The following is a 13,246-nucleotide window of genomic DNA, read 5'->3' as shown; positions in this document are numbered from 1 at the left end:
GTATCTGTGTAAGTATGTATTTGCATATATAACTGTGTGGTATCTTCAGGCAGTGATGCTGCCTAGAAGCTACTGAGGTTCTCTCTCTTTAGCTGCATCTCTTATCCTTTTAAAAAGCACAAACGTCAAAGATACAGCCTTTATAAAAACTGATGACATAATGTGAAGGTAAGATGAGATAAAAGTTCTATGAAGATCAAAATTAACAGTCTTAATACTTCGAAGAGAATTACAGGGTAGCATTGTCCCTTAACTTCTTCTGAAATGTTAGTTAACTCTAAGATAGGCTTTTGTTAGAAGCTGAGAGGTGTTGAAGATTGCTTTGTCAGGTGGCTATATTTGGTGTAGATCATTAAAGACTAGCAGTTGGGTGTGCTGGACTACTGGACGTGGTGACTTTTTGACATGGCAGCGGCATAGTTACATCAAAGTAGTGTTCTAAGCCTGAATATTTTGCCATGGAAACTATCCCGTGAATTAGCTGTTGCTAAGGCTTTTTCTCTCTAAAATCCAAAGGGTTGTATGATGGCTTTTTTGTTTTGTTTCCTTTGGTAGTTCCTATATTATTTGTTTATTATGTGTGCTGATGGTTTAACAAAATACTATATAATGAAGAATAATATGAAATAAAATGTGCGATATATCAATAAATCACATATACTAGGTTCATAAGAGAACCATTAATGAAATGCTAGTCGTTTGCGAAAAAATAGTTAGTTGCTTAACTTGCAAAACATGAAGAAGATGTAATGGCAGTGGTGGTATTTGAACATTCAGAGTTGATGCTGAAAGAGGATGAATTGATGTCTGGAAGAACAGCCACAAAAACGACAGTAAAGTATCATGCTGGGGCTGCAGACTCCTGTATTGAGTGGTTCAGTGCAGGGAGATTCAGTAAGAAGGTAAAAGAACAGATAGTGGTAATGTTTCCAGGGTGGATAATTATGGAGATTGTGATAGGAGTTTAAGAAGAAATTGGTTTTTCAGAAAAAGGAATTGATTTTAATAAATATTTTGAAGAGAAAGTTCAAAGGATAAATATTCAAAGCCTGAGTATGAAGAGTAAAAAAAATATCTGTATAGTCCCTTGGAATTGCCTCACCTAACGGAAACGTTCCCGTTCAATTTGGCAGACTAGACACAGTATATTTACTTATGCTTTCTTGAAAGCCATTAAAGTGACTACAGAACACTAACTAGTCGAGTAACAGAGGACGAGGGCACTTCTGTCAGCACATATGTAACTGACATAACCGGACAGAGAAAGCCAAAAGTACCTGGGTTGATTTGAACAAGCTGGCAATCTGCTACAATGCTCTGCACCTTTGAAAGGTGGAGTTTGAGGATGGGGGAAGGGCGTTTCCATGGAATGGTGGACTCTTGCTTCTATCCTGCCTCATCTGTGTTCTAAGTGAAAAGAGATCTTATGAAAGGAGCTTCAGCAACAAGGCTGTGGACTCTGGCTGAGGGAGCAGCCACTGCTGAAAGTGAGAGATGACTGAGAGACTTCCTTCTGAGGAAATTCAGTAGCTCACAAGAAATGAAAAGCCTCACCAAGATAAAATAACCATGTCCTTACTCAGTAGCAAAGCCCAAGTAAATACCACCCTCCCCTCTGCTTCAGGCTAGCCTTTCAGCACCTTATGTTTAAGCATTGGCCTGTGCATTAGCTTGGGAGTGTTTGATACTATGAGATCTGTGTATATGTGTGTGCTGTGAGATTAAGAGGATAGTTCACCCAGCTTGATTACTTAGGCCTGAGAGAAGTTCTTTAAGGTTAAAGTCTGGAGTGCTCATACGTAAGCAGGTAGTAATGTCACCCTGCTGGGTTCCTCAAATTGCAAGACAGAGCTTTACATTCCTAGCTCTAGGAATTGTCTGTCTGTGTGTTTTAGTAAAATGGTAGCTGATAAAAAGTCTCACAAGCTGAACAAATCTAGGAGCCTACACTGCCGGGAGCAGCTCTCCAGCACCAGCCCACACATTGTTCACGAATTTATCTTCTTTGAATTCTACAATTTCAGGCCTTTGTATTACCTCCTAGCATCAACTAATTCTTCTTAAAAACCATGGAAGTGTTTTCTACCTGCCTTTAGCCCTACAACTCTCCCTGCACAGCTCTCACAGACTGAGCTCATTTGCCATGTGTTGGAATCTGATAGAAAGAGCAGGCATGTGGAGGTTACCTCACAGCCAGATTTTCTCAGTTCATATGCACCAGGCATCTAGGAGCTAAGGGAAATCAGGAGTTAGTGGGAAACGGTCTTCTTATTAAATTTATTATTAAAGGAAGCAAGACAGCAAAAAAATCTGAGTGAATTTGCTGCATTGTGTCTGCTACTCCTGATAATAAAGTCTCTGGGGCAGCAATTGTGTCTGTAAGTCTCCATGTCTGAAAGTCAGTCTTACATTATTTGAATCTCAAGTATTTTAAAATAAACTCATTGCTTCTACTTCCTTGCTCTTGAATTAGCTTTGCTCTCTAGGTTTGTCTTTAGATCTAAATCATCAAAGTAGAAGAAAGATACACTGTTCATACACTCTATCCAGCAAGCGCTTGCTGTTAAGTGCTTGACCTGTGTTGGCTGTTTGCATATGTCAGTATGTATCAGTAAGTACCTTGGGGAATAATCCTGTAAGAGTTTACATCCAAAAGTTCTCTGCATTCTCCCTAACTTAATAGTTGCTGTTTCCATGCCATGGGTATCATCTGTATTCCCCATCATTTGCTTTCTACCCCTGCTTTGTCTTCTTTGCAACATCACTTCCTAATGCAGAAGTGTGTTATATGTGAAGTAGGAGTTCAATGTTTGCATCTAGGATCACTTAAATAAGTTTTAGTTATATGATTTTATTATTTCCAATTACACTTTTAAGACATTTTTGACTGTTTGATGTCAAGTTTTAAGTTGTTCCATAACCGTTCTTTTTCTCTTCTGTCTTTTAACAGCATTTTTATTTGGTTGGGTTTGGTTTTTGAAGACAGAGTTTCTCCATATAACAGCTTTGGCTGTCCTGGAACTCCCTTTGTAGCCTAGGCAGTCCAGGTCGCCTCAAAGTCACGACGATCTGCCTACCTCTGTCTCCTGAGTGTGTCACCACTACCCAGCATAACATAATTTTCTTAAACATTACCAAAGTAGAATATAAACTCCCTGGAATAGATTCAGGGGTGTGTGCGTGTGTGTGTGTGTGTGTGTGTGTGTATTGTTTATTGTTTTATCTTTATAAACTGAGGTTTATATATACAAGTTTTAATATTTAATATATGCCAGATGAAGAGTTGAATCCCTTGACTCCCATGGGGACAGGTGACAACAGCAGCAGTCTTTTTTTTTTTTAAATTTTTTTAGATATTTTCTTCATTTACATTTCAAATGCTATCCCGAAAGTCCCCTATACCCTCCCCCTGCCCTGCTCCCCTACCCACCCACTCCCACTTCTTGGCCCTGGCGTTTCCCTGTACTGGGCATATGAAGTTTGCAAGACCAAGGGGCCTCTCTTCCCAATGATGGCCGACTAGGCCATCTTCTGCTACATTTGCAGCTAGAGACACGAGCTCTGGGGGTACTGGTTAGTTCATATTGTTGTTCCACCTACAGGGTTGCAGACCCCTTCAGCTCCTTGGGTACTTTCTCTAGCTCCTCCATTGGGGGCCCTGTGTTCCATCCAATAGATGACTGTGAGCATCCACTTCTGTATTTGCCAGGCACTGGCATAGCCTCAAAAGAGACAGCTATATCAGGGTCCTTTCAGCAAAATCTTGCTGGCATATGCAATAGTGTCTGTGTTTGGTGGCTGATTATGGGATGGATCCCTGGGTGGGGTAGTCTCTGGATGGTCCATACTTTTGTCTCAGCTCCAAACTTTGTCTCTGTAACTCCTTCCATGGGTATTTTGTTCCCCATTCTAAGGAGGGACGAAGTATCCACACTTTGGTCTTCCTTCTTCTTTAGTTTCATGTGGTTTGCAAATTATATCTTGGGTAATCTAACTTTCTGGGCTAATATCCACTTATCAGTGAGTGCATATCATGTGAGTTCTTTTGTAATTGAGTTACCTCACTCAGGATGAGACCCTCCAGGTCCATCCATTTGCCTAATAATCTCATAAATTCATTATTTTTAATAGCTGAGTAGTACTCCATTGTGTAAATGTACCACATTTTCTGTATCCATTCCGATAAAAACTGCATGGTGCTGGTACAGCGACAGACAGGTAGATCAATGAAATAGAATTGAAGACCCAGAAATGAATCCACATAGTTATGGTCACTTGATCTTTGACAAAGGAGCTAAAACCATCCAGTGGGAAAAAAACAGAATTTTTAACAAATGGTGCTGGCTTAACTGGCGGTTATCATGTAGAAGAATGTGAATTGATCCATTCTTATCTCCTTGTACAAAGCTCAAGTCTAAGTGAATCAAGGAACTCCACATAAAACTAGAGACTCTGAAACTTATAGAGGAGAAAGTGGGGGAAAGCCTTGAAGATATGGGTACAGGGGAAAAATTCCTGAACAGAACTGCAATGGCTTGTGCTGTAAGATCTAGAATTGACAAATGGGACCTCATAAAATTGCAAAGCTTCTGTAAGGGAAAAGACACAGTCAATAAGACAAAAAGGCCACCAACAGATTGGGAAAGGATTTTTACCAATCCTAAATCCAATAGGGGACTAATATCCAATATATACAAAGAACTCAAGAAGCTGGACTCCAGAAAAGCAAATATCCCCATTTAAAAATGGGGCACAGAGCTAAACAAAGAATTCTCAACTGAGGAATACCGAATGGCTGAGAAGCACCTGAAAAAAATGTTCAACATCCTTAATCACCAGGAAAATGCAAACCAAAACAACCCTGAGATTCCACCTCACAACAGTCAGAATGGCTAAGATCAAAAATTCAGGTGACAGCCGATGCTGGCGAGGATGTGGAGAAAGAGGAACACTCCTCCATTGTTGGTGGGATTGCAAGCTTGTACAAGCACTCTGGAAATCAGTCTGGCGGTTCCTCAGAAAATTGGACATAGTAATACCGGAGGATCCAGCAATAACTCTCCTGGGCATATATCCAAAAGATGTTCTAACTGGTAATAAGAACACATGCTCCACTATGTTCATAGCATCCTTATTTCTAATAGCCAAAAGCTGGAAAGAACAGCAGTCATTTTTATAAGGTCTTTAAAAGTAGAAGTGAGGTTAAGAAGACTGTAGCCCACATCTTTCCCTGGCTGTGGCTTGGGGCTAGATTCAAAGTCATTTAGTGCTAACTGTGACTATTCGTTGGGAGAGGAACTGATAAAACTAGAGCCAGGGTCAGCTGTGAAAACTTGAGGGATCAGAGCTGTGGGCTGTTTTCAGTGGAGTTGAGGGTTCAAATGAGCTGAAGAAGGACCATTGAAACAATAGAACTCTGCTTAGAAGTTACACACGCAGGACACTTACAGCAGTGGGTCTCAAGCTGGAGCATGCATCAGCACTGTCTCAAAGGATTCAACAGGGCTTCTTACTAATGGGTTCTAGAGTACACAGTGGTAGCAAGTTCACAGGCGCATCTTGTCACTGCCTGTCTTAGAGAACTGATGCCCCTGCTATGGAAAACATTTTGTGGAAGCGATTAAGACTCAAGAAACTGTGACAGCCGCTGTCACACCATGATGTCAGGTAGCAACCACTGCCTACCTGCTCTATCCATGTCACTTAGTCTCCTTGAGCCTCTATCAGAGTACTGGAACCATGAGTTTCCGTCTTCAGCCCTTCTAGCACCTGTCACAGTGCAATCCAAGGGTTAGTTACTGGCACACACTGAATTTTAATTTTAAGCAATTATAATCATTTGTTCACTTTTAAAACCATGTACTTTAAAATGCCTTGCCATTCTCTTGTGCTTCAGTAGAGGGAGCTATGACACAAATTGTACTAAGCAGCAACAACAAATTTTTTGACTTCCTATTTTTGTCAGTCTCTATTGCAGTATATTAGGTGAGTGCTTCGTTGCTGTTTTGTCAGATTTGTTAGACTGGATAATTACTACCCTGGTTAATGTCGTCGTCGTCGTGGTGTTCTGGGCAGTGATGTTTTGGCCAGTGGTGGACCACATATTCCTCAGGGGTCCCACATATTCTGCCACCTGCTGACCATCTTAGTTCATATTAGCACTCTGTAATGCTCACATGCTGAGGGAAGCTCTGACTGTGTACTCCTCCAAACCCAGCCCATTGGTACGCGACACCGAGTGCAGAGGATACAGTTCCACCTTCGTTTGCAGTCACTTATATCCATACCCAAACTGCTCTGCTTGCTGTCGCATTGCCTGCTTTAAAAACTGATTCGAAAAAAAAAAAAAAAAATAAAGATTCACATGCAAAAAAAAAAAAAAAAAAAAAAAAAACTGATTCGTTTGAATCATATGGTTTGGTATTTTAGCAGAGTGGTCCGTATACAGTTGTCAGCAGTTCCTTCCTTTCTGGTGGTGCTATTTCGTATTCTATTGGGGATGCACAGTTTGTTTATCCCTCTCCTTCTGATGGTCTACTAGATAATTTTGAAATGAGTAAAGGAAAAATGATTGCTCACCCCTTGACTATGGCAATCTGTTTACATTTAACTTCTCTCTAATTTAAAATTTTACTCATAAACTAATTTTATATAATATTCTATTATCAATCAGTTATCAAAAACTATGAATGATAGTATGTGTACTTTTTTTAAACAATGTCTGTAAATTACGAAGTGATGTGTCTTCTGCTGTTCTTACAGCCTTCACTGTTTCATAGGCTTTGCACAGGTATGTGAATTTTTTTAAGAAATTTATTCATCAGGTCTAGCTCTGCATCTTCATCGGAACTGCTCAGAATCAATTACTGGTTTTCTCTGCAGTCCCCAGTGAGCCCACTTGGTTTCCTGCGGCATTGACTCGTGTTTTGTCCTTTTCTTTTCAGATACTTGTACCTGCTGTTCTCTGGCGATGACCTTCTACCTTTAGACCACTGGGTGTTTAACACAGAGGCGCACCCTCTGCCGGTGTTGCGCTTAGCCAACAGCACTCTTTCAGGTAATCCTGCTGTCCGATGAGCACAGCCCCAGAAGGACCATTCTTACCTGTGTTTTGTTTACATGGACCACTACAGAGACTGTCTGCAGAGGAGAGGCGGCTGTGGGAAACTGGGACTCTTATGTCAGTATGCCGGATGAAACTCTTCCCTGCAAGACTTTTCACTTGTACATATATCAACTTTGAAATTATTCCATTTTATACCTGACCAAAACAAGTTCTGGTACATGTAGGACAGAGACCTGATGTGTTTTGATTCTTACTGAGATGGCCACATGAGAAACAATGTCTTATTCTATACTGTCAGTGCAAGTCAAGACCATAGAGCACCTTACAGGAGCTAGAGATGGCTTTTTGAACCAGTTATACATTTGTTTTCTCCCACAGTGGAGCAGCTCTCAAATCAAATATAACACATTGTGTAGCCCCTTTCCTCCATTTTAACAATGGAACAAACCGAATGAGCAGGAACCGAGGAACATGTAACTACATTGTAGCAAGAAGACTTGGGAAAGAAACAAACAGATACTGGCCCTGTCTGAATTTTCCAGCTCCTCATTGGATTTTTACCAGACTGGCAACCATTTCATTCCCAACCTAGGCATTGAAATCTGTTTAGATTGAGTTTTTCTCTGAGGGGCATGATCTCATGAAGAATATTTTTCAAGTCGTTGTCTCCATATAATATGCTGAACCTGGTATTTATCATAACTGCTGCTTATGAGCCGGAGTGTGGGAGTGTGCATGTAGCTCACGCTAGCATTGGGAGCATGATGGAAGGAGGGAAGGTGCCAGATTGTTGCCTTGAAATCTGTTTTAGAGAAATCCTTAATTATTCTTCTGAATCAGCAACTATATCAAGCAAACATTTTCTGCTTTAATCTCATAACACACTTAATAGAGTCATTCACCTTACAACTCCATGTGGTTCGGCAAAATTGACTCTACTGTTATGCAGCTCTGTATTTGCTAGAACAAACCTAATCGCTTTTACAACTTACTAAAGCAAAGGCAAAACATAGCAATGTCCCTTGAGTAGGGTCAGGTCCTTCACTCATTACCTCACACGTGTGATCTGTTCACAAAGAGTCTATGTTTTTAAGTTTCTCCAAGATATTATCCATCCAAAGAATTACTAGAATAGCTTCGGAATAATTTTCAGTGGCAAATGTGTGACGTAAAGAATCATACTCACTAAAATTGGCATGAACCTAAGGGACTTACAGACCTGCACTGGTTATTTTTGTTGTTGATACTGCTCTATATTTTGGCAGAAAAAAGGGTAAATTTTTATCAAGAACTATAGTTCTTATTATAATATAAGATAAATAGTAATGCTATAAATTTTCTGTCCCTTGAATTTCTGTGATAATTCAAGACACTTTCTCTCTTTTATTTCATACATACATCATCTATTGATGACAATAAATTTGAGAACGCTATAATATTTTATGAAACACTTTGCTTATGAATTCTACTGTGGATTTCTGAAAACTTATTTCCTTGGTTGGTAGCTTTTCTTTTTAGCCCCGTACTAGCTTATTACTAGCAGATTTAAACTGTGGAAAAAATATAATTGGACATGTTATAAGTTGACTGAGCATCTTCCAGTGAAAACCATTATCTGATCCTCAGATTGAGCCAGTACTCCAAAAACTTGCCACCTCAAACTTGTTCAGTATTGATAAAAGACAACATGGAGAGAGTGAGCTCTAGCACATGTCAAAACTGTATCTTTTCCTACTTGAAATTTTTAAACTGTAAATGAGAATGGTAGATGGCTATTACTTTAGAAAAAAAGATGAGGTTTTGGTTCTCAGAGAAAAAGAAAGTGAGCCTTCCTCATACAGCACAAGCCCACTCCCAAGTCAAAGGAAAGTGAGGAGCTGAAGGTGCCAAAGACCAGTGCAGCAAGCAGGGGAACCTCTGTTACACTCATGCAGTAAAGGCGCCATCTTGGTTCCCTGGGAATGCTCCAAGGAGACAAGAGTCCCCCCACCTACCCAGTGCTCTGCATTGTCCACGTGATCCTAGAGCAGTAGAGAGAAGGCCCAGGTGTGAGCAGGACATGTTCACACAAAGATCTTAAGACTGTCACTTGACTGTCCTCACCCTCCTGATAAGAACTAGAGCTTGTAACAATGCTTTTTCCTCTTTGAATACCAAAGGCGATTAAAGTCAGGTACAAACGACTGCCAGTGTCATGTTTGATTTTGTTAATAGAATTTTTAAAATAATTTTTTCCAAAATCTACCATTATCCCATATTTTGCTTACTTTTTGTGTGTTTTCCTCCATCGTTCATATACTTGGTGTTTGTAAACCTTAGTACTTTAGACTCCATATCATTGTGTTTATAAACCCTGAAGATAACCCAGAAATGCTCATTAACTGATGTCTCTCCAAAAAGCTGGTACCTCACCTTCAGCTTTGGGCAGAGTCGTGCAGATTAAATAATACATAAAAGTAGGGACTATTGAACACCTTCTAATTCCAGATTTATTGCTCATTTTAGAATCACACCTTTTGGTTCAAACCTGAGTTTTAGAAACTAATGAACCAATATGAAGCTCGTAAAACTAAGAATGAGCCCTTCACCAAGAAGTCTCACTGCAGAACAGCAAGTTCCGAGGTGAAGGTCTTTCTTCAGGTGGGCTGCACATTTTGTGCGCCTCTAACACCAGCCTGTCGGTGTCGTCCAGCTGGGGTATGTGCGCAGGAAAGCCTGGGTGTTAGAGGAACGCATTCTTTTTGCAGAATATTGACTACCTGATTCCCTATGATGTCATCTCGGGCGCCACGGCTTCCCTTGGCAGGTTTTAAACAAGCAGTCTGAGGTCACGATCCTCAGCTTCTCCTCCTTTTTGCTCTTCATTACCAAAGTGTTTGTCAGCACTCTGAATTTGTCGGTAAAGACTGACAATGAGTCTCCCTTCAGGCTGGAGTTCTCTGAGCGAGTGCATTCGTGAGAGAATGAGGGAACAAACAGGTACAGAGCATGTCATACGCGTCACGCTCCGCCTGGCACCACCCCGGCCTTACAGCATGTCACATGATTCCAGTGGCATCTTCTGTATGAGAGTGTTCCATAGCATTTTAAATATTCCCCAAAATGAATCATGTTTCAAAATTCTTAATTTTATATTTCATTTAAATTAAAAAGGGAGATAAAAGGTTTATAATATATTTTAAACACTGTTACTATATAATACTAACAACAAAAATTGTAGTTAATAACTAAAGACTCTTGAAAAATGTCAAAGAAATATTTGATTTCTGTTGCATCTTTGACTAAAATATTTACTTCAGAAATAAAATCATTTGTATTTTGTTATTACTTTAATTACATGATTAAGATCAATACTTTGTAGAAGTCTGTGTTACTTTATATCTAAAAGAAAAATTGTCCCTTAATTCATGGGTACACTGTGCAGTTGTAAATTGTTTTTTCTCGAGTATACTTCCTAATAACGGTGGCATCTGTATTTCTCGCATATAGAGAAAACATACTAAAATTTCTCTAACCCAGTTACTAGAGCATAATAGATGTAACTTTAGGTTCCTTCTTTTCTCTGGGCTCTTTATCCTGGGATTGGCTGGCTCCTGCCTCGTCTGTTTTTGCTTAGCTGTGTATATGTACAGTTATACACAGATCTGGAGTATGGTCTGCTCACTGATAGGTAGATGATAGAGTTGCTGTAGTCCGCACAGCCTGTCTGCAGAGCATTTAAGTCATCAGCATCTGACCAGGAGCTGTTTCAAGTCACTCGTAGTTCAGGGACACTGGAAAGCATGCCTCTGTTCTTTAGCTCCATACCCCAATACAAGTATTCTGTTTGCTCTATAAATAGCCAGCAAGCTTTTCTGTAAACAGCCAGAGAGTGTTTTAAGGTCTGCCAGTCATGTAGCTCTCTTATTACTCATTTCTGCTGTTACAGCTATAAATAATATGCAAATACATGAGTGGAACTGTGATGCAATGCACATTAAAAAAAAAAAAAACAGATGGAGGCCTGGATTTGCCTCTTACATCATAGCTGCTGACCCCAATCCAGAATTTAATTTGTTTAAGATCCTCTAACCTATAACCTGCACCTTTTCTCTTTTTTATTTGCATAATTCACTTTAAAGCAGAAATATGTATGTATGTACACTTGTATGTATGTGTCACCTAAAGCTGTATATTTTGCTCTCTTGAAAGTAGATATATTTTTCGGGGTCTCTTCAGGTTTTAGGATATGATTGTCATGAAAGAGGCAGAATGGGAGGATAGGCTTTCGGCACCTATCTCCGTCTTGTTGTTTAATGTCATAATTCCAGATTACTCATGAACAAATAATCTGTATGGCATCAAAATACTCGTTTCTAACTTCACCTGCTGACCGACACTTGGACCAAGACCTTGCGATGTAGGAAAGTATGCACTCTCTTCTCACAGAGCTTTCAGATGAGAGCATAGTAGAATTCTGGATCTTGGTGCTACAGAAAACAGTCTTTTTGCAAACTGTGGGCAACACAAAATGGGTTATGTGCCCAATTCACCCTTTGGTACAGCCACTGCTAGTATGTAGGGTGTTGACTGCTGTCACTCCTAGAGCAGCGTAAGTCTGAGTGAAGGTATGTTCCCTGAGGCGTGCCCCCTTCTCGCTTCATTTCATGATGCTCCACAATGCTTTCACAAGTACGTCAGTATGCTTCACTTTGCAATCAAAGCATCCTTCAACCTCAGCTTTATACTTGCACTGTTTAACAGTCAATCAGCAACTGCAGGACTCACGAAAGGTACAAGTCTGTGGTATCATCTTGCTAGCATCTATGTTGTGGTGTGCCAAGCCTGATGGGCAGTAAGCTTCCTGTGATGTTTGTCCAGCACTTCACTATTTTTGGAAATGAAACCTGTATTCAGAATGATAGGGCAGAGCGAGCTCGTCTCAGCCTTTGTCATGGCATACATAGATGAACCGCCTTTCCAGGCCCTGCCTACTCAGGTCACTTCCGCTCTGTGTGCACGTGAGCTTCAGTACTCCAGAAACACTCAGAGCATACATGCAGAGCAGGCAGACACCTTGCAGTAACCTGTATGCTACAGAATCCTGCATATCGATGAAGTGCACACTAGAAAACCATGAGAAGCAGAGCTCTTGATTGACAGAACTTAGATGTTCATTTTTACTGGGTTAACTAAATACAGTATCCCTGATTATAATTGTTGGTTTAGAAGTTGAAATACCATTCTTTATTCTCACTGGCCTCAAATTCGCTGATAATTTTTCCCTAAACTAATAAGTGGGTAAGTATAACCTTTGTTGTTATCCACTGGCTGCTCCTAAACTGGTTTCCAGTCATGTCCTCCATAATGTGATTTTTTTATAAATCAAAGGTAATATTGTATATTGAAGATCAAATAAAGATGTTCTTTAAGTGAAAAGTCTCTCTCTCTTTTTTTTTCACCCTACAGTGACAAACAGTTCAGTTTCTTCCTGTCTATAGAAGAGCAACTTTGGCTTTGTTTACAGGAACTGGGGTTCAGTCTTCATTGTTTGAAGCATTTCTTTTGGCTTTGTCTGTTTTCACATTTCTTGATTTTAAGAAAGATAAAGAGCTTGTTTTTATACACCTACTTGAAAAGTAGAGCTTACTGTCCCCTCTTACAAAACAGCCTTAAACTAGTCAAGAGTGAGGCAGTTCTAACAGCAATTTGGGACACTTAGGAATTTTTACATACAAACTTTTGGGTGGGCACATCTTCATTTCTTTTGGGTATATATGTATCTAGAAAGGAAACTGCTAAATCATGGTACAGTTGTTCATAACTTGCTTTGCTTTCATGCTGTAGTCTGTGTAGGTGGGAGTACCTGGTTTCATCCCTCCACTGCCTACCAACAGGAAGCTGAGGCCGCTGTAGTGATCTTTAAGTTCAAATTGTGCATTTGGATATGAACATGCCAAGGTGCACATGTGGGGGTCAGAGGACAGTTGTGGGAGGCATTTCTCTCCTTCCCCTTCCCCCATGTGGCTCTCTGAGATGGAACACAGGCTATAGCGCTTGGTGGAGAGAGTCTGCCTGCTAAGCCTTCCCATCAGCATCATTTAGTGTTAGTTCCCAGCTCCGTAGTCACTGGCACTGGCCATCCATACAATCAGTGCCTCTCTTCAGGTTAGCTTTGCGTATGCTCTGCCCATTTTTACC

General features: G+C 40.3%; 1 protein-coding gene across 1 annotated transcript in view; it reads left to right on the top strand.

The window, feature by feature from the left end:
- Positions 1 to 12,484, top strand: part of Man1a2 (mannosidase, alpha, class 1A, member 2) — a 123,271-nt gene extending 110,787 nt beyond the window's left edge. The window contains exon 13 of the mRNA NM_010763.2: positions 6,945 to 12,484. Coding sequence (NP_034893.1) covers positions 6,945 to 7,077 — 133 coding nt within the window. The 3' untranslated portion in view covers positions 7,078 to 12,484. The remainder of the gene's footprint in view (positions 1 to 6,944) is intronic.
- Positions 12,485 to 13,246: the final 762 nt, after the last annotated feature.

Source organism: Mus musculus, chromosome 3 (assembly GCF_000001635.26).
Source record: "Mus musculus strain C57BL/6J chromosome 3, GRCm38.p6 C57BL/6J".
Taxonomy (NCBI): Eukaryota; Metazoa; Chordata; class Mammalia; order Rodentia; family Muridae; genus Mus; species Mus musculus.
The sequence above is the reverse complement of the archived record's forward strand: the minus strand, read 5'-3'. Positions and strand labels throughout refer to the sequence as shown.